Source organism: Lynx canadensis, chromosome B1 (genome assembly GCF_007474595.2).
Source record: "Lynx canadensis isolate LIC74 chromosome B1, mLynCan4.pri.v2, whole genome shotgun sequence".
NCBI classification, from domain to species: domain Eukaryota; kingdom Metazoa; phylum Chordata; class Mammalia; order Carnivora; family Felidae; genus Lynx; species Lynx canadensis.
The window spans coordinates 196,322,707-196,343,489 of NC_044306.2; the positions used below are offsets into that span (position 1 = coordinate 196,322,707).

At 46.1% G+C, this 20,783-nt stretch overlaps 1 protein-coding gene and 1 long non-coding RNA gene across 4 annotated transcripts in view; one reads left to right on the forward strand and one right to left on the reverse strand.

Moving 5' to 3' along the window:
- Positions 1-4,574: 4,574 nt before the first annotated feature.
- Positions 4,575-10,326, reverse strand: LOC115512805. Of its 3 annotated transcripts, XR_003968492.1 has the most exons (4): positions 10,263-10,326; positions 10,011-10,120; positions 5,152-5,266; positions 4,575-4,825 (listed from the first exon to the last, which is right to left on the reverse strand). It is a non-coding gene; the product is annotated as an uncharacterized LOC115512805 (long non-coding RNA). The 3 variants fall into 3 exon arrangements; XR_003968493.1 differs by lacking the exon at positions 10,011-10,120; XR_003968491.1 differs by lacking the exon at positions 10,263-10,326 and having other exon boundaries at positions 10,011-10,256.
- A 108-nt stretch (positions 10,327-10,434) lies between these two features.
- BOD1L1 (biorientation of chromosomes in cell division 1 like 1) overlaps positions 10,435-20,783 on the forward strand; it is a 53,370-nt gene continuing 43,021 nt past the window's right edge. The window contains 2 exon segments of the mRNA XM_030314188.1: positions 10,435-10,806; positions 17,038-17,162. Coding sequence (XP_030170048.1) covers positions 10,576-10,806; positions 17,038-17,162 — 356 coding nt within the window. The 5' untranslated portion in view covers positions 10,435-10,575.

The following is a 20,783-nucleotide window of genomic DNA, read 5'->3' on the forward strand; positions in this document are numbered from 1 at the left end:
TTAACATTTGTAAGCCTCAGTTTCCTCGACTATACAATGGGGATATTCGTGATAGCTTCAAAACAGCTTCTCAGATGAATTGTGTGGACATTTATCCACATTTTATTTCATTGTTAGGGGCGAGAGAAAAGACGTCAGAAAAACCAGTTCCAAGGTTTTATTTGGAGAGGAAACAAGTGTGATTTAAAGAACACTATCCAACTAGAGGTTTAAAAGATGAATGTGTGGCTTACAGATTACTAGGATAGCATCTGGCTTAAAAGAGCATTCTACCTTTGAATATCTGGTTAAAAGATATTGGGTACCTCGAAAGAATGAGAGCGGAATGGAGTCAAACTAAGTCCCCAGAAGGACTCTAAATCGTATTGAAGTCCATCAGAAAAAAAAACCAAAAAAACAAAAAACACCGGTGCTTTATCAGGAATGCTAGATCCTTCCCAAAGGGGCTGAAAATCACATCAACCCACCAAGTTCTGCCCCGGATGAGATTTGGAATGATTTCCTTTCATGGTAACCATCACATTGGGCTGGCATGAGGATTAAATGAAATCGTAATAGCAGTTAACAAATACTGAATGTTTAGCCTGTGCCAGGACCGGTGGTGAGCCCTGTACATCCATTAGGAAATCATGTCATTTACTGGTTTAAAATTCTCCAGGGGCTTTTCCATGCACTTAAGACAGAACACATTTCCTATCCTTGATGTCAAAGCCCTACATGATCTGATTCGATCTGCTACCTCTCTACCCCTTGCCTAATATCCTCCAGCCCCAATGACACTATTTCTTCTCCTCAAACACATTAAAGCTGATTCCTGCCCCAGGACCTTTACACGAACTGTTCTCCCTGTCAGGACTGCTCCTCTTCATGTTCTTATTGCTGACTTCACTAGGACATTCAGGTCTGAGAAAGACTGGACCTAAGCTGCTCTCCCCTCACCCTCTAGCCTATGGCTCTACTTAATCTTCTGCAGGGCACATATCTCTGCCTGATATTTTATTCATGTATTTGTTTGTTTGTTGACCAGACCAAGGGTTTGTCTGTCTTGCTTATCTGCTTTCTCTTGCACATCAAGAACATTTCCTGGCATGTAGCAGGAGCCCAAAACATACTTGTGGAATGAATGAATGACCTCACCCAAGCCCTACGGTAGCTCTCTTATTCTCTGTATTTAACAAATAAGAAAACAAGGCACAGAAAGGTGGAACAATTTGCCCACAGTCATTAAGCTTGAAAACAGCGAAGCTGAAATGCACACCCAGATGTGGCTCCAAAGCCCCCAGGCTCTACCCCTTCATCGTCATGCCTGTACAAACAAGCTTCTGCACTTGTATATTGTGATAGATATTACAGTTAGTCTAGAACTCTGCCCTTGCTTTAAATTGGTTCCCCTGCTTTCTTTTTAGATGTTTATTCCTTTTTTGGGAGAAACACAGAGCATGAGCAGGGGAGGGGCAGAGAGAGAGGGAGACACAGAATCTGAAGCAGGCTCCAGGCCCTGAGCTGTCAGCACAGAACCCAAAGCGGGGCTCGAAACCACAAACCGTGAGATCACGACCTGAGCCAAAGTTGGACACTTAACCAACTGAGCCACCCAGGTGCCTGTGGCTCCCTGCTTTCATTAGCAAAAGGGCTAATGTACTATTTTATGTAAATCAAAATTAAGGAAAATGCCCACTTCGGGAGTGAATATGCCTATAATTGTATGACTACACTGTTTCTGTGCCTGACCTTGAAAATTAGGCTGCTTAACAACTTACTCAGACCTTCCGGCCCCTCCCCCTGCCCATCCAGTGTCTGTTGTCTCTTTTAAAACCAGGTTCAAGGCTGCCTTCCCACAGAGTGTTTCATGGATTAACTGAGCCCAGCCCAGCACTGTTCCATATATGTACACATCCATTTCTTCCATTTTGCCCTCATTTTTACATGACCCAACTGCACTGATTTTATTTTAAATATGTATTATAATTTAAATCAAGGCTTTAAAAATATGCACGGTATGTGCATGACAAGCATGTTTTGTCTTTACAATGAGCACTCTGGCTCCCTGAGAATGGAACCCATGCCCACTGGGCTTCCTATCTTAGGCGAATCCACGTGGGGCCAACAACCCAGTAGAGAACAGGTGTTCAGGTGCCTATTAGCAGAAAATGTGAATATATAAATAAAAATGCACTTTCTTCTCCATTCCTTGTTGACATGTCCAGATTTGGGGAACACCACAAACGCTTTATTACAAAATTCACTGTTTAACCAGCATTGTAACTTGTTCAACATGTTTACCACATCAAAGCGTTTATTTCCAATAACCTAAAGTAGTAGAAATTCAAGTTTGCGTTCAAGCAAAAAGAATCTTGACAGCTACTCAGGCTTTTATTATTATTTTTTTTAAACGGTTACCGGAGTCTCACCTGTTAATCACGATCTCATCCTTGTCACAGAAAGAACATGTAAAACACCCGAACGATCGCCAGACTTACATCCGGAGAAGCGTAACTGTTGGTTTGGTATTGTCGAAATAATTGCTGATGAATATTTTTATGCCCTTTTCTTTTAAGAAGTGCACATTTGTCTTCTCTTGTCCCAACTAACTTTGATTATCTCTTGAGGCACATGGTTCAACCCCACGGAAATCAGTCTTGAGTCAGATCTTTGTAGCAAGAGACTTCCTGCCTTTAAAGAGATGCCCCCACCCAATCCACGGCCCCCCTGAGTAACTGCGGCCCTGAAGCGAAAAGAACAATTTGTCTGGCTGGCAGATCACATTTGTATGGACGCCTCGATGCTTGCCAGCAGCAAGGAGCAGGAAGTGCCGGGCTCAGCTTGTTTACAAAGGGGTAAACACTGACCGATGCTGGTGTTCATGGGTTCCCACTCACATGCTACCATTTTGCACCAGCCCTTCCCATTCTCGGTCTCTCCCGTGACCACAGAAAGGCATGCTCCATATTAAACAACGGGACTTTTCTTAGGATGTATTTTGGAGTTTGTTTTACATCATCAAATGATGAATAGGGACAAGTATAATTGGGCTGCAGGAACATGGTGGATGCAGGCTGGGCCTTTGTGTTCTCTGTGCTTTCCTCTGTAGGTTAGCAAGATTTTTTTTCCCCCCAGAGACCGGTTCTGACCACGTGGGAGATGATCTGGTGGTTGACTACTCCAGACATGTGTTTACCGTGTGGCCACCAGGAAGGGATACCAAAAGGGACTTCAAAAGTCCCAAAGATGGTTCTAATTAGTGCAGCTCGGATCAGGGGCTTATCTCTAGATTGTTAGCTGTTGTCAATAAACTTCTAGATTTTCCTCCTTGTCTACAAAGAACACGAGTCACCACTGCAATCAGTGCCACTTGAATTTAAAACCAATAAAATTGGCCAATAAAATTGGAGGTGACCGGAGATAGGCCAGTGGCCACCCATACTGCCCAAGGCAATGACTCAGTTCCTTCACCACAGTGTGGGCCCTGCCTTCAGGCTTGCAAGGTCAGAAGGTGAATATCAGTACTTAAATAATGTATCTGAACCCCAGATAGTTTCACAAGTAAACCAAGCTCTTAGAGCTTTATGCATAAAAATCATTCAGAGGACTGGAATTAAAATAAAAACTTGGAAAAAAAAAAAAAAACACCTTGAAATCATTCATGGGGAGAGACATAACCAAGTCAAGAGCTTCCCATATTTGTTGAACAAATAGGAAGCTAAATATGTCCCCCAAAGGTTGCCTAAGGATCAGAGTCATAAGAGGAACAACTAAGATCATTTAATTGATCTTTTTTTTAATGTTTTATATATTTTTTCAGTTTTTATTTATTTTGAGATAGAGAGAGAGCATAAGCAGTGGAGGGGCAGGGAGAAAGGGAGAGAGACTCCAGGGCTCAAACCCACAAACGACGAGATCATGACCTGAGCAGAAACCAAGAGTTGGATGCTTGAACCGACTGAGCCACCCAGGCGCCCCAAGATTCTCTAATTGATCCCAATGGCTGATACCTAAAGGCTGAGGGGGTTCAGAAGAAGTGTCTCCAAAATATGCCCCTTTGGCATGGGGATTATCTTTGATTTACTTATTATTATTTTTTTTTTTTAAGTTTATTGTCAAGTTAGCTAACATACAGTGTATAGAGTGTGCTCTTGGTTTCTGGGGTAGAGTCCCCGTGATTCATCGCTTACATACACACCCAGTGCTCACCCCAACAAGTGCCCTCTGACATGAGGATTATCTTGAACTAAATTCAGGTAGCCAAAACCCAGCAGATTTAGGAAAATCTCTTTATCTCCACCTCAGCTGCCTAAATTTACACTGGAAAGGGAGCCTATACCAGGAAGAGAACAATTACCAGAAGACATTTATTTTTTGATGTTTATTTATTTTTGAGAGAGAGAGAAACGGAGCACAAGCAGGGAAGGGACAGAGAGAGAGGGAAGCACAGAATCCAAAGCAGGCTCCAGGCTCTGAGCCGTCCGCACAGAGCCCGACGTGGGGCTCGAACTCACGAACTGCGAGACCATGACCTGAGCTGAAATCGGACGCTCAACCGACCGAGCCACCCAGGCGCCCCAGAAGACACTTTGTTGAATTCAGCTTTTTATTGAACACGTTACAAAACAGGTTTGGTCAAAAAGAGCAAAGCCCATCTCGCCATCAGACTCCTCAGATTCTTCTTTCTTTGCTTCCACTTTCTTCTCTTCAGCTGGGGTAGCAGTGGTAGAGGGGGCGGGGGCTCCTGCTGGTGCCGCAGCAGCTGCTGGGGCAGGTCCCCCAGCCCCGACACTGCAGCTGAGGCTCCCGATGTTGACATCGGCCAGGGCCACTGCAGATAAGCCTAGCCAGAAAGGTTCAACGTCTATACCGGCTGCTCTACTGAGGGCATTGGTCTTCTCTGTGGGGGTCATCTCCCCACCTTGCAGATTTAAGGACGGAGTGCAGGCAGGTAAGCATGGCCTCAGCTTCCTCGGAGGGACCGATCACTTTAGTGCCAGCTGAGGAAAGGGGCTAGAAGATCCCTTCTTACCTAAGAAACTTCCCTGGATAACAGGGCAAGCTTTGTTCTCCAAACATCTCTCCCCTTCCCGTGAATAGCATTCCTTCCCTTTGTATCCCCAGACCCCTACCAGCCTCTTCCGCTAGGATGTTACAGAAGCCTGTTACCTGGCTGTCCTTCAGGTGTCACAGGTTTGCGGCTCCTGGATGTGAAGAATTACACTAGTTTTTCTCCTGTTAATCCTGTCCAATCTCCATTTGGTTGTTTGACCAGCCAAATAACCTAGTGGGGAGGAAGGGAAAATTCTTCTGTCCCGACACAGCAAATATATACTCTCCGCGGAGACAATGCCGATTCCAGACACTGTAAATCCCTCCTTTTCAGAAACTTTGTCTGTCATCTCCCCTCTGAAAATATTCCTTTTCCAGAGGTAGAATATTCTCATTACTTAAGTATACAATTTCTTGCTTATAATTAGTATTTTCTCCTCCTCCTCAGAATTTCTAACTAGAATTTCTCCCTAGATTCCACTTAGACCTGGATTAGATTTAGGGTATTCAGATAATATCACATAATTTCTACAGATCTTCCTTTCATTTCTGCATTTCCTCGTTTCATTCCTGGAGGTGTGACTTTTCATGTTCAGGGCACCATGTACCTTCTAGACTATTCAAGGAACATATACACAAACTAAAGCTATTTTAAAAATAAAGAGAGTCTTCGTGACGACTAACTCACAAATGCAAAGTTCCTTTCCATCTTTATAAGCACATAAAGGAATATTTTTTTATTTCAAGCCATCTGCTATGTTACCCCAATTGTCAAAACAGCCAGCAACTCAGTAACATTAACAGATACTGGCTTCTTAACTTCATAATAAATCTTACTTTTGTTAATCTGATTACTGTCATTACCAGAAGTTTAAATCTTAAAAGCAAAGAAATATGAAAAAAGTGACGTTACATGCATTAAAGGAGTATTTTCTTATAAAAAAAAAAAAGTGTTCAAACTAGAAAGCAAGGAATAAAAATATGACAAAAAGGCTATCGCTTAAGGGAAAGATAAATGGCCATCAGAGTTCACAAGTGTAGATGAGAAAATTCCTATTTTAGAGTTCTAGGTTTGTATACCCAGCCCCTCCCTCCTTCAAGACCAACAGCAATTTCCTCACAAAGTAGCAAATCTCCATGTGTGTTAATGGACAGTTTAATGTTAACTGATGGGCTACATCACAGAATATTTCTAACAGAAATGAAATAAATATCCCATAATAAATGAACACCTGTTACATCCATAGTGTGTGCCCAGCACCATGCTAGAGACCTGGTTTTCTACCTTGATTATATTCTCAGTTATGGAGTGACTGGAGACTGAAACAAAGGCACACTCTCTTTTCCTTTAGAGCGTGTTCTTTCCTCAACAAGGCATAGCTTCTCCTTTCTCTCTCTATCCAAACTTCTTCCGTTTTGTTTTGTTTTGTTTTCTTTTGTGTTTTTACAGAGAAAGCACACCCACTGGGGCACGAGCAGGGGAGAGGAGCAGAGGGAAAGAGAGAAGCTTAGGCAGGCTCCATTGGCGGAACCCTGGGTAGGGCTCAATCCCATGACCCTGGGATCCTGACCTGAGGAGAAATCAAGAGTTGGACACTCAGTCGACTGAGCCACCCGGACTCTCCAAAACTCCACCCATTCTTAATAATTCACTTCATCTGGGCTGCACAGTACAAACCACGGTCATTTATAAGACTTGGCTTCCCTGCTAAGTAGGCATTATCTCCTCTGTTGGGAGAAGTACCTTGTTATCTAGTGAATGGCAGAAGTTCTGGAATACAGGCTTCCCAAATGGAAAGCCTCACCACCGCACCTTTGCGGCCTCCTTCCAGCCCAGGGGTTTGGCAGACGTTTTCTATGAAGGGCCACATGGTAACTAGTCTCAGCTTTCCCAACCACACAGTCTCCATCTCAACTCCAACCTTGCAGTGAAAGCAGCCAGACATTGGAAACCAAGCAAACCCAGTGGGCGTGGCTAGGTTCCAGAGAATACTTAATAAGGACAGGTAAACGGGACTAGGCCTGTGGGGTGTGGTTTGTCTATCCAGTGTTTCTCAGACGGTGATCCATCAGCATTTGTTGCAAACACGAGTCTCAGGCCCTGTCCCAGACCTACCAGATTAGACTCTGGGCCTGGATGGGGCCAGCACTGAGTGCTCACCAGGCCTCCAGGAGATTCTGGTGCATGCTAAAGTTTGAGCACCACTGCTAATCTTCCTGACTACCCACACAGGACTCTCCTATCACGTAAAGTATGAGTAACTAAGGTGATGGGTACGTCCTACTTCACCAGAAAGCGTCCCTTCCCAGCTCCCCTCACCGCACCCCACATCATGATTTCTCTCCTCTGGACTTCCTGCCCCAGTATCCCACGGCCCAGCCCTGGTTCTCAGTTGCCATCACTGCTATCTTGCTGTGCTAGTCCCACCCTCCACTGTCCTACCAGCTAGGACTCAGCGACCTTCTCGAACTCTGCAGCTCTAGCATATGCTCACACAGCCACCATTGCCAAAGCACCTCTACTCTTGAGCACTCCCAGACCGGCAAGGAACAAGGAACTTTCCAGTGCCTGCCAGCCAAATGCTGCCCTGGACAACCAGCCCTCTACCTGACCGTCTCCCCTCTGACACCCCATCTCCAGGTCCTGACCCTGGAGCAAGGGGCAATTCTTCGAAGTTCCTTCCAGAGAAGAAAGCACCCCCCGCTCCCCGCTTCTCACATTCACATTTTATAACGCTCTGTGCAACGGCCACTTCCGTCTTTACTGGGTATTTTATACTACAGCCGAAATGGAGGGCTGGCTGTGACTGCAGAGCTTGCTGCGGGGAGGCAAGCCACACATCCTTTCCTCTCCCCACAACCTGACAAAAACTGTTACAAAAACTTCGTGGGTGGGGCCCCTGGGGGGCTCCTATCATGATCTCATGATCTCACAGTTCATGAGAGTTCAAGCCCCCGAGTCGGGCTCCGTGCTGACAGCTCGGAGCCTGGAGCCTGCTTTGGATTCTGTGTCTCCCTCTCTCTCTGCCCTTCCCCTGCTTGCACTCTATCTTTCTCTGTCTCTGTCTCAAAAACAAATAAACTAAAAAAAAAAAAAAAAAATACAATAAAAAAAACCCCAACTTAATGGGCATTTGAACCCCACCTAAAAACGTGTTCTAGTGTCATTGAAAAAGTGAACTTTCAGGGTTTTAACTGGGCTTTGGGTGGGTGGAGGGTCATTTAAGAAATGACACTGGTCTTTTTGGATCATCTGTTTAAATTATAATCAGTCCTTACATAGAAAATATTTAGGATTTTCTAAAATGTTCACAAAACAAAAAATTTACTAGCCAATGAACCGATTTATTTTTAGTAGCAAAAATGCCTTATTATTATTTTTTTTTAGGTTTGATCACTATGACTGACTATATTCATGGAGTTCTGCTGAATTTTTATGGATGATTCGTACTTAGTTATTCCCCTAAAGCTGAATAAGTTTGGTGATACAAGCACCCATACATACCAAATGGCATGCCTTTTATCATACTAGACACACTTAATAAATAATATAAATATATTTAGCAAATTATATTGCACTGTTGATAACTAAGGGAAACATCATATTTGCATCTTATTTTCACTAATTTTGAAAATGGATAAAACAATTGTGTCTTACACTATTTTAATCTTTATTGCTTTTAGTAAATCTTTCACAATTCATTCAACGACTTTTTCTCTCCGCAGTCTTCATTACAATCCTCAAAATGCAAGACACTTTATTTAAACTGAAACAAGGAAGTCAAAGTGTTTCTCACGGAAACTAAATCCAATTTGGCTGGTTCGATGGCGAAAACGGGCGCTATTAATTAGGGTATATGACAAACATTTTCCATGCTTGACAAAGTTTCAACTGGAATGAGCTGTATAATTAGCTGCAAAGTCTTGACAAAACAAAACCGAGCTATCCGATAACAAAACAAAATTAAAAAAAAAATTTATCTGCAGCCACCTACGAAAATGAACAACGTCTAGATTTTCCCCAAATTTTGAGCGTGTCAGGTTACACAAGATACATCTCACTGAAGAAAAAAAAAAAAAGTCTAATTCATAGTCATTTGATATGTTGTTAAGCCTATTTGTTGTATTTCCCAGAAACTGAAAAAGTAGAACAATAAGGACTAGATACACAAATCCTTTGGCAAGTCGGGTGGCTTTCAATTCTTTGCTTTCAACAAAATTGAAGGAGGCTGAATTGAGTAAGTGAACTCATAAGTCATCAACTCTAATTTTTTGAGATCAAGAATTGAGTGACGTTGCTATAGTAAGACTCCATTCACAGGTATGTACTTGTTTATATGAACACGGTTTTTCAGGGCGTAGAGCTATAAAAACTAGAAATAACAACAGAAGTCATGCTCAGCCTTTCTCCTTCCAACAATGAAGCGTATTCATCCAGAGACAAATGAATTTGTAAAAGCAACAGTATCCGCTTAACCAAGATGTATTTTCCAATAAATTTTGCATTCTACTAAATAATTACAAAAATTTGTTAATACTTATTTCACTTGGTGTACTAATAATTTTAAAAAATAGATTAGTCTAGAATCGGGCGATTTGCTTGCTGTGTAACCTTAGGCAATTTACTTAACGTCTCAAGGGCCTCCGTTTCCTGATTTGCAGACCGATGACAGTACTAAGACCTAGTAGCTTAGTGTCGTTCCAAAGACTGAACTAATGAATGCATATAAGAAGCTTTCAGGGCCATGCGGGGCACACAGTGCTGCATGAGAGCTACAGGAGCGTTACCTGTTCCTATCAAAGTAATCCATAACAAACCGTTAAAACTAAAAGCATGGGGGCTTGTCTTCACGGGCAGGAAGGTGCTGTTGGGATGGAGCGAGTTCCAGACCACGGGCACATTCGGAGTAAGAGGGGGACGCCCACGGAAAAACCGGAGGGAGAGGGGAAGAAAGACAGGAGGCGGCTGGAGCTACCTGCTTGGAAGAAAACTGGGCCGGATCGTAGGCTGAGCGAAGACGGTTTGGGAGAGTTTAGAGAAGCACTTCCACCTACGGTTCGCATTACAAACGACTATGGATCTCGACTGCTCCGTGCAAGAGAAGCAAGGGCGTCAGGCCTAAATGCCACCGCGCAGGGAACCCGGCCGGTGCCGCGCGGGCGCCCAGTTGGCCCCCTGGCCCAGAGAGTCGCGTGGCTCGCACGCCCGACCACCCCTGATTCCTGACCTTGGTCTTTGGCCCGGACGCCGCGGCTCGCAGCGCCTGGTCGCCGCCGCTTCCGCCGCAAGCGCGCCTCGCGAGGGCGCCCGCGGGCGGCCGGAACTGGCCCCTCGCGGCTCCCGTCGCCAAGCCGCCGTTGCTATTGTCACCTCCTTTTCCTCTCTTCCCCTGGTTCCCTTTCACTTCCGGGGTTGCTCTGGATCCGCTGGTTCCGTAACAACATCCCGTTGGCTTCCCTCAGGCGGCGGGACCGGTGCAGCCGCCGCCTCCCAGGAGCGCCCGCCCGCCCGGGCCCGCGCCTTCCCCGGCCCAGGCCTCCATGGCCACCAACCCGCAGCCGCAGCCGCCTCCTCCGGCGCCGCCGCCTCCCCCGCCGCAGCCGCAGCCGCCGCCGCCGCCGCCGGGCCCCGGGGCTGGCCCGGGTGCGGCGGGCGGCGCGGGGGCCGGCGCCGGGGACCCGCAGCTCGTGGCCATGATCGTGAACCACCTCAAGAGCCAGGGGCTCTTCGACCAGTTCCGCAGGGACTGCCTGGCCGACGTGGACACCAAGGTTCGGGGCGCACGGGGGCTGCGGGGGCAGGGCGAAGGGGAGGACCCCGAGGGCGGCCCTCTCGGGCAGTGTCCCGCACTCGTCCGTCGGCCGGCTGCGCCTCGACTTCCCCAGCTGGGGCCCCTGCTGAGCGCGCCTCTCCCTCCCCAGGTTCCCTGGGCAGCCGCTTCCTCTTTGAGCGGCTGCTAGGGGCCGGGCACTGTGCGAGGCTCGGTGCGTTCATTCATTCGCCGATCCTGTCGTTCGTTTAACGGGCTCGTGTTAATCACCTGCCCTGCTTGGACGCGGGGAGTATGGTCGTGAGCAAGACTAAGTCATGGTTCTTCGGGAGACTCGTCTGGAAACACTAATGCTAACAGGGCTTTCGTCTCTGGTCTTTTTTTTTTTTTTTTTCGTGGTTTACTTTGTATCCAAGTTATTTTTGCGTGCTCTCTTGAAGATCTTTGGGCGGGAAGGGTCATGTCTGTGTCCTTTGGAGGAATCCAGTGGTAATGAATCAAATTATTAGCATTGTGCATTGCTGGTCACTGTGTGCGTGGGGGCAGAGGTAAGGAGACAGAGCCGGACGGTGGAAAGGTGGGCTAGAGAGACTGAGACTCTTGTTTCCACCGCTGACTGCCTGATTAAGGTGGCTCAGGCCAAGTCACTTCTCTGAAGTGACAAGGGGCAGGGGGATAGGGAGAACCAAGCCATTCAGTGAGGAAAGGTTGGAGGAGAGGTGACAGCAGGTATTGATTGAAGTGGAAGAAGGACAGGAAAGAAGAGAGTTCTGGAGAGTAATGGGAAGAGGGGAAAGGTCAGCAAGGTGCTTCCTTGCATGGAAAGAGTTAGGGGCTGGGAAGGGGAAGGATTTTGTACCAAATGTCAGAGTGAAAGGGGGTGGTAGCCGGAATGAGTACACTTTGCTGATTCTGCAAAGAATGAGCAGTGGACAACCAGGATAGAGCAATCAGTGAGGAGGATGGAACACAGAGTCTGGAATTCTGGAAATGATTGAAGCAGGAAGCTTCAGTTGGAAACAATTAGGAAATTGGGGTATTTGGTTTATATCTGGTTGGGTCCCTCAGATTGGCGTTTGCACGGGGTGAGGGTTTTCTCAACACATTCCTCACATTTTCCGAGGAACCTCATGTCTTTGAGACAAGGGGTGTTTGCATCCTTACACGGATTTTTCCTTGTGACTCTGTCCACCAGGATTTGATGGAAACTGCACACGATTCTGCTGTCTTCCCTGGGAAAACCCTCTGGAGAATCTGGGGATCTCTGATCCACCATGTGGACCAGAAGTAGAATGTGCTTTTTCGGGGTGTTGGGGTTTTTACACCACAGAGAATTCAAGATACTTGGAGATGTTCATCTGTGTAGGAAGTATATAGTTTTCTCACTTTGTTTCAGGGAATATGCACAGCCATCTTTTTGAAAATAATGTCTGTTGCCCTTTTTTAAAAAAAAAAAAAACGGGAGATGAGACAGATCCAGGTACGTGTCATGTAGATGACGCTGGTTATTTGTATCGGGCAAATAGAGATTTCACTCTGCTGTTCTGAGAAACCACATCTCTATGTTACCCTTGCGCAGGCACATTGGAAACATGAATATGCTAAAGGGGGCGCTGCAACACCTAAGGCTCAAATTTTTCTTCATCCCCCATCCCCACTAAATGTTATTGTTACGTGTTTGTAATGCCCCTGCCAGATCCTCTCAAAGTGGAGCCTGAAAACCTTTCTTGGTGGGAAGGAAGGGAGGACGATTGCTTGGACAATCTAATGAAGCCAGGACCTTCTCCCAAGAAAAAATGTACCTGTGCATATTAAAGTGAAACTTTCGTCATTCAGAAACGGTCGACTGTAGGCAGTTACATGTGGCTCAACCTAATACCCAGTTGCAAGGACTTCAGGGGCCGCAGAACAAGGTCCCTTGTTTTAATGTTGGAAACTAGAGAACTGAAATAATACCCCTTCCCTGACGGAAAAGGATGCCTGTGTGCAGCGGAAATTCTTTCCTCACCCCTCCTGTGCTTGCTTTCTCCCTCTGTCTTCACTCCTGATGCCTCCCCTCCTCTCTTTTTCCTCCTTGTCTTCTACCTCTGTGCCTCCTGGTTCTGGTTCTCTTTCCCCCATGAGTGTCTCCCTCTTCCTGTTCCTTAGCTTTACTAACGATTATGCAGATTTTAATCTGATTTAAAGTGTTTCTTCTTGTTTTGTAGCATTTTATATCCTTTTTCACATATACGTATATACGTATACGTACATATGACTTAAATTTGAAAGTCTCAAAAATCCTACAGAAGCCAAGGTTTTCTTTTGAGCCTGACATTCCTCTCCATGCGATGAGTGGGTCAGAGTAGACGTAAGATCCCCTGTTCATGCAAAGGAGCATCACTTTTAGGGAACCGTCGAATCTGCTCTGTAAGAACAACTTGTAATTGAGACCATTTGTGGTATGGTGCTTTTGATAATTGAACCCTGAAGACTGACCTGCTTTATGTCAAACTCTGACCTGCAGTACAGAATCTATAGGGTTATAGCAGTAACTGGCTTGTCAGTCACATGCATATTTAAGAATCAAGACATTTGACACCTATCAGGAGCTCTCCAAGAGCAAAGCCACCATCCAGCCCAGTGTGGTTACAGCAAGATGAGAAGTACGAAAGTCCGCTGGCATTCCTGCGGGCCAGAAAACCCTCCAGACTGCCCTGGGGTTATTGATGGCCTCTAACCAACCAAGAGAGGGATCTGACCTTAGCAAACCAATCAGCCCTCCTACCCAAAGAATGAGAACCTTAGTCATCCCAAGATCTAACTAAGGCTGAGGCTCCTCTGCTGTAGATTACTAGTTCTCAGATCCCTGCCGTTTCTGACCCTTTGGCTCTGAGGTCACCCTGGAGAGTGTGAAGAGGGAAGATCAAGAGAGGCCTGTCCTTCTGTCCCAGGCAGACAACTCACCAACCAAATAAATATGGCACCTTTCTCCCCAGGTAATAAAGGCCAAGTTTTGTATACTTTCTCGGTTACAAGTGGCTCCTGGTCACTGTGACTATTGCCTCTTTTTTTTTTTTTTTTCCTTTTTAGATTTGAAAGGAATATTGAAGACAGAGTATATAAACTTACTCACCCAACACGTATTCATTATGTACAAAGCACTGTTCAGATGCCAGGATACAGCAGTGAACAAAACCTCCCTGCTTTTATGGAGCTTGCATCCCAGCAGCGAAAAGCAGACGGGGGATAACGTGTAATAGGTTCTGTGGAAGAAATAAAGCAGGGTGAGGTTGGGAAGGGTTGCTGATTCGTTTTCAGTAAGTTGTCCGGGGAAGATTTCGAGAAGGTGTTACTTGAGCCGTCACTGAAGGAACCAAAGAGACCATCCAGCCAGCTGTGTGGGGCTCAGTGCTCTAAGTAGAGACCACAGCCAGTGGGAAGGCCTGAGGCAGGACCTGGTGAGGGAGAAAGTGACAGAAGGTGAGATAGGAGTGGCCCTCCGTCCCCCCTCCCTTCATGGATCTGGCAGGCCTTGGACGCCATGGTAAGAAATTGGCTTTTACTGGAGCTGAGAAGCCATTGGCACCTTCTGAGCCTAAGGACGTGGTCTGACTCCCCTTTTAGATGGGTTGGGTTTAGGTGAGTAATTATTAAGGGTGTCCCCTTCACACTCAGTCATGATGTAGTTTGGACAATAAATATATGATTACCCTAATTTTGGAAGATTAACCCGAGCCACTGTGTGAAAAATAGACTTCAGGTGGGCAAGTGGTCAGAAGTAAGGAGATGGGTTGGGAATCGAGAGAGGAGATGAGAGCGCCTTGGACCAGAGGGGTGGCGGTAAAGGGGGTGGAAAGTGGTCAGATTCTGAGTGTATTTTGATGCTACTGCGGACAGAATTTGCCAAAGGTTTGGAGGTGGGGTGGAAGAGAAAGGGAGGAGTCAAGGATGACTCCAAGGCTTTTGAGCAGAGCACTGGAAAAGGAAGAAAAGAGGAAAAGGAAAGCTTCTCAGAGGAGTAATGGGATCCAAAATATTGCTGAAGTCACTAGGCTTTTTACTGAAAGGAGAATGTGGCAACAAGGAGACTTACCTGTTGTAGTTCAGATTGGAGCTTGTTTGGGGCAGCTAGAGTGCTGAATGCTTTGTGATGATGTTTGAGTCCAGTGGTTCTGGGATTGGGGGATACTGGAGACAAGAATTATGTTTTAGAGTCAGCGGGGAGAAAGAATTCGTTTTAGTTCACGTTGATTTTGGATAAATGGAGAGGGATGTGAGACGGGATCTTGAGTGTTTCTTGTAGGACAGGAAATAGGAATCAGGAAAAGTCTGGAAATTGGGAGGGATGAGGGGGCATCACAAAGGGATGAAGTCTTATCATCTGTGCCTGAGATAGGTATCTGGCCGTCTCCGCGGACAGCTACTTTTTTAATTGCTTATCTGCCAAGCAGTGTGAGAAGCTATGTGAAAACAAAGATGAAGGGAATGTGAGGACCCAGCTTCCTCTTCAGTGGAGAGATAAATACCCCCCTCCCCAAAATACAGTACAGGGCAAGCATTGTTGGAAAGGGGGGATGTACACAGGATGGGAGGAACATGGGGGAAAGCCAGGGGTGACATCACAGATGAGGGTGAGCTCTGAAGGCGAGAAGTTTGCCAAATAGAGAGTAGAGGGAATGGTAGGTACAGAAGATTGAAGGCGTGAGAATGTTTCACTGGACTACGGGCTTTGAAGGGTAAGGTTAGGAGCCACAAACAGCAGATGAAGCCGTATGGCCATTCAGGGACTCTCACTCCCCTACATGAAAAGCCACGTGACAGACCGCGAGTGGTGGGGGTGGGGGGGCAGGCTCTAGGAAGGAGGGGTGCAGTCCTGATAGGGTGGTCAAGCACCCCTAGGCATGTCCTTTTAAGAAGTGACATGCGGGGATGTCACAGTCACTTAAGTCTGTGCCTGGATGGCACAGTCACTTAAGTATCCGACTCTTGATGTTGGCTCAGGTCACGATCTCACGGTTCTCTCGCGGGTTGCGAGTTGGAGCCCAGCATCGGGCTCTGCGCTGACAGTGGAGCCTGCTTGGGATTCTCTGTCTTCCTCTCTCTGCCCCTCCTCTGTTCTCTCTCTCTCTCTCTCTCTTTCTCAAAAATAAACTTAAAAAAAAAAAAGTGACATACCATGTGTTCTCTCTCCTGCTTCCCTTAACTTAGGGGTTCTCAGCCTCAGCACCGTTGACATTCTGGGCTGGAACGTTCTTTGTTGTTCGGGTTCCCTGTGCACTCTAGGGCACTCAGCGGCATCCCTGCCCTCAACACACAAGATGCCAGTGGCAGCTCCCTGAGTTGTGGCCACCAAAACTGTCTCCAGACAGACTTTAGTGCCCTGGGGTGGGGGTGGTGGAGGCAGAATCGCTTCTGGTTGAGGACCACCGCTTATGTTAGAGCGAATGCCTGCTTGCAGTGTTGGTTCAGCCCGTTTCCACTCCCCCGGTACACATCTTCATCGCTGCAGTTACTGCCTCCTTTCCGAAGTATATCGTGTGTCTCTTTACTCTCTCCCTGTCAGAAGATTACTGGGCAGAAAGCTCAGCCATAGCGTATCCCTCTGCTCACGTGCAGTGAGTTCCTGTCCTCTCAACCCCATAATCCCAGACGTCTACACGTCCCCAGAGCCCTCCAGCCTGTGGCCGCAGGCTGTCTGCAACCTCGTATCTCTGCTTTTTTATATTCTCTTCCCCCACCAACTTGGAGGCTCCCAGATGCTCCTGACCCCACATTTTCTCATCCACTTGCACTGCTTCTATTGTTGGCAGTATGTGCAAGGCCTGCGTCTCCGATGACCAGCTGCTTTGTGAAATTCGGAGGGTCCAACTCAAATGCCACATCCTCAGCAAAGACTTATTCCTCTGCTCCCCTCCCTTTCTTGGCTCCAGATCATCTGAAGCTAATCTAACCCAGATAGTTACTTGTATCTGATTTTCGAGTCCTTTGTCTACAGATGAGAGGTATGTCTTTCTTCTTTGTGTCCTCCTATCTCCAAACATCTTGGCTTCGACAAAATAAGCAGTATTTGCATGTCTCAGTTATCCTGAAGCACGAAGGTCCTAAGCTGAGAAACCTTGTGGCCACATTGATGCTGTAATGTAAAAAACGTTAACACTGTTAAGCATCCTCAAATTCCTGAGACTTAGAAATATTGATGTTATGTAACACTTGTGATTTTTAACATTTGTCTTTCCCCCCCACTTCCCAGCCTGCCTATCAGAACCTGAGACAACGGGTTGACAGCTTTGTTGCGAACCACTTGGCAACTCATACATGGAGTCCTCACCTCAATAAGAACCAGCTGAGAAACAACATTAGACAGCAGGTGCTCAAGTAAGTCTTCCAGACCCAGAGTCCCTAGGCAGGCTTGAAGGCGTCAGTCTGCTCTGTGGAAGGCAGAGACCATTTTGTGGAAGCTAGATGTCGTTTTATCACGTCTGGTTGGCTGTTTGGAGGATGATGCAGTGCAGTTTTAGAGGGGGCTCAAATCGCTTCACGTTTCCCCATGAAGTTTAGCAGTCTGACTTCTGCAGACCTTTGGAAATACCTGAAGGACCAGGATGCCAATGTGACTCCAGAAACAAAATACTAGGGTATAATGTTAATTGCTGGTAAGTGCCAGAATATCCCATAAAGATCAGGCTTTATTATTCTGCTTTGATAAGTAAAAAAGGCATTCTAGATCACGGCAGTTAAAATAATTTCCCCTAATTTGAGGCCATGTCTCCTATCTTCTAATACGACTCCCCTCTTTTTGTTTTTCTTTTGCACTTTACTGTGACTTTTAAGTCTGCTTCTTAGTGATGATATAGCCAAAAAAAAAAAAAAAAAAAAAGCAGGAAAGTGTGTTTGGACCTGTCAGAGCCATTTTGGGTAAGATAAAGAGAATGAGAAGAGCTGGAGTGTTTAGAGGGACCTATAAAAAAAATCATATTTGTTCCCAGAAAAGCAGATTTACAATACCATCTTGTTCTTGAATATAAATATTTGCCAAGACAGGAAGACCCGGACCTCGTATCCCTGCGTCACCCTCCCCGCGGAAGGGGTGACTGAGTTATTTAAAGAGTGCCCAGTCTTCCTTTCTTGACAAATATTTACGTTCAAGCTCATCTTTTAGAATGAAATGTGACTTTTAAACAGTTAAACAAATTCATCTTCTACCTCCCACCTCTTCAAACCCTCTAACCGGGTAGGAACCCTGCAAGCCTACCTGGTGTGCAGGCCCCAGGGAAGCCCCACAAACAAAGCTTCACACTCTGACTCAAAGACCCATTTAGCCACACGTAATACTAGACACCTGGAACCTGGGGGCTCTGACTGTCTCCTACTGAATAAGAGACGAGGGAAATTTAACAAAAGCTTTGTTGTCTGCATTTTAAAGGATGTTTGCGAAACCTATAAAACAGTCCCCGAGAGGTCAAAAGACGCCAGGGAAGGCTGCAGAGTTAATACCTGATGGGAAAAGCCAAAGACTTTCCTGAAAACCCAAAGGTCTGTGGCTGCCAACGTTTCCAGGCTTTTCCGACCAGTAGCCGGAATAGCAGGGGGTGGGGGTGGGGCAAACCTCGGGGCAAGGTCGGGGCCTGCCCTCGCTTCTACAGAGCACTCCAGATTACAGAGGGTGGAGCTGCCCCCCTTTTCAAACCAGCCATTACATCCCTTTGGAAGCATAGAGTTTTTACTGGGGCGGTGTGGGGGAGGTGCATTCTTTTTTTTCAAAAGTTGAGCGACCGAAGTCATAGGCAGATTTCCTGGCATTGTATTTATCCCTCAGCAGGCAAAACCTATCAAGGAGGGAAGCAGTCCTTCATTCTTTTCTCACCCCTGTAAAATCGAAAGCACTTAACAATTCTTAATAGCCCCCTTATAAGACATTTTCACAGAATCATGCTTAGTGAGGGGTTGCTGTACATTGCAGAAAAGGGTTCTTGTGACCACCAGCCTGGGTCTTGGGAACTATCTTCTAGAGACACTTAAATTTCTTTTTTTAATGTTTATTCAGTTTTTGGGAGAGAGAGAGACAGAGACAGAGCGCACGCAAGCAGGGGAGGAGCAGAGAGAGAGGGAGACACAGACTCCGAAGCAGGCTCCGGGCTCTGAGCCGTCAGCACAGATCCGGACGAGGGGCTCGAACTCACAAGCCCTGAATTGTGACCTGAGCCGAAGTCTGGCATTTAACCGACTGAGCCACCCACGCGCCTGTCTTCTAGAGACATTTTATAACAGGACAAACAGCTTCCCTTGGATAATTTAGGAATTGCTCTTCTTAGACTAACATCTGTAAATTCTCTGCTAGCTAGGTTATTATTTTTTTTTTAATGTTTATTTGAGAGAGTAAGAGAGCATGAGCTGGGGAAGGGCAGGGAGAGAGGGAGAGAGGGAATCCCAAGCAGGCTCCACGCTGTCAGCACAGAGCCCGACGCGGGGCTCGAACTCACAAACTATGAGATCATGACCTGAGCCGAAATCAAGAGTCAGATGCTCAACCAACGGAACCACCCAGATGCCCCATTAATTAAAATATTCTCTTACTGAGTAAAGTTACATATCACTTGAGTATATCATTTTCAAGCTTCCTTAAGGAAAGATACCACAGTATTTAGTTGTCCAGCTGTTGTTGTAGAGAGGGACCAGCCCCTATACATACAATTTCAAACAGTTTTTCTTACAAAGACTTTGAGAAATATTCAATTGACCATTAGCCTGAACCGTCTACAATTCCCATTTTTGTAGGACAAAAATACGGCAATTTCAAATGGTTCAACTTAATAATTGATCTTCGGACTCAGTGGTATTTTTTTTAATGTTTATTTATTTTGAGAGATTGCGAGTGGGAGAGGGGCAGAGAGAGAGAGAATCCCAGGCAGGCTTCATGCTCAGCGCAGAGCCCGACGTGGGGCTCGATCTCACGACCGTGACATCATGACCTGAGCCCAAATCAAGAGTCAGAAGCTTAACCCACTGTGCCACCCAGGCATCTCTCAGTAGTGTTCTTTTTATGCATTCATTTGAACAACAGAATCTAAAATGCCAGATAGCTCTAAATAATGATCTTAACAGAATTTGAAAGGAAAAGGAAGTAGCTTTAATCAGGAAAATACTACCTACTGGCATTTCGGCTTTGCCCTTGAGTCCAAGGCTGTAGCATCTCCCTCTGGTGAGGCTGCTGTGACCACACCATACTAGAGTGGGCCCACTAAGAGCAGTGTGTTCATTAGGATGGCCCCCACTTTGATTTAAGATCAGAGCTGACCTCGCGGGAGACTAGACTGAAATAGACGAGGGCCTGGAATAGAGGCAGAAAAACATCGGCTGCAGCAGTGATGTTAGGGTGAGTGGGTTTTATTTTTTATGCTGTGCCTTTGTAGTGTGCCTGAAAACATTTTTAAGATTGCTTGTCCTTATTTCTTTTACACCTGCTACATGTTAAAGGCACCTCTAAGATGTAACGATGTGTGCAGGATTTGCATTTTTTTTTTTATCTTAGAACTTTAAAAAGCAGGTTACCTACTTTGTCTGGTGTTGACTCATTTTTCTCTATGGCCCACATAAGTAGAATTATAGTATCACAAGGCTGCAAGGTACCTCAGGAAATGGAAATCAAATCCATCCTCCACTCAGAAAGAGCTGCACTCAAAAATAGCATTGTCAAGTGTAAGGAGAGATGGCTCCCCCGTTCTGCGGAGAGAGCCAAGGCCTAGAAGCTGGAAGAGACGGCCCCTGGCTCATCCAATACTGTCCAGAAACGTTGGCTCCTCAGGTGGTTGGTTTTGTTTTGTTTTGTTTTAGCAAGAAACGAGGTGTAAGTGCATTTCTTAAAACAAATCCACATCCTCTTATTTTACTCACGCTTTTGTGATTTTCTGCACATTTCAGTCTGTGTCGCCCCCTTTGCTCCTCCCGTCTCTTGCATGTATTTCTCTCAGCTCTTTCCTCCTCTTTGCTTCTATGGAA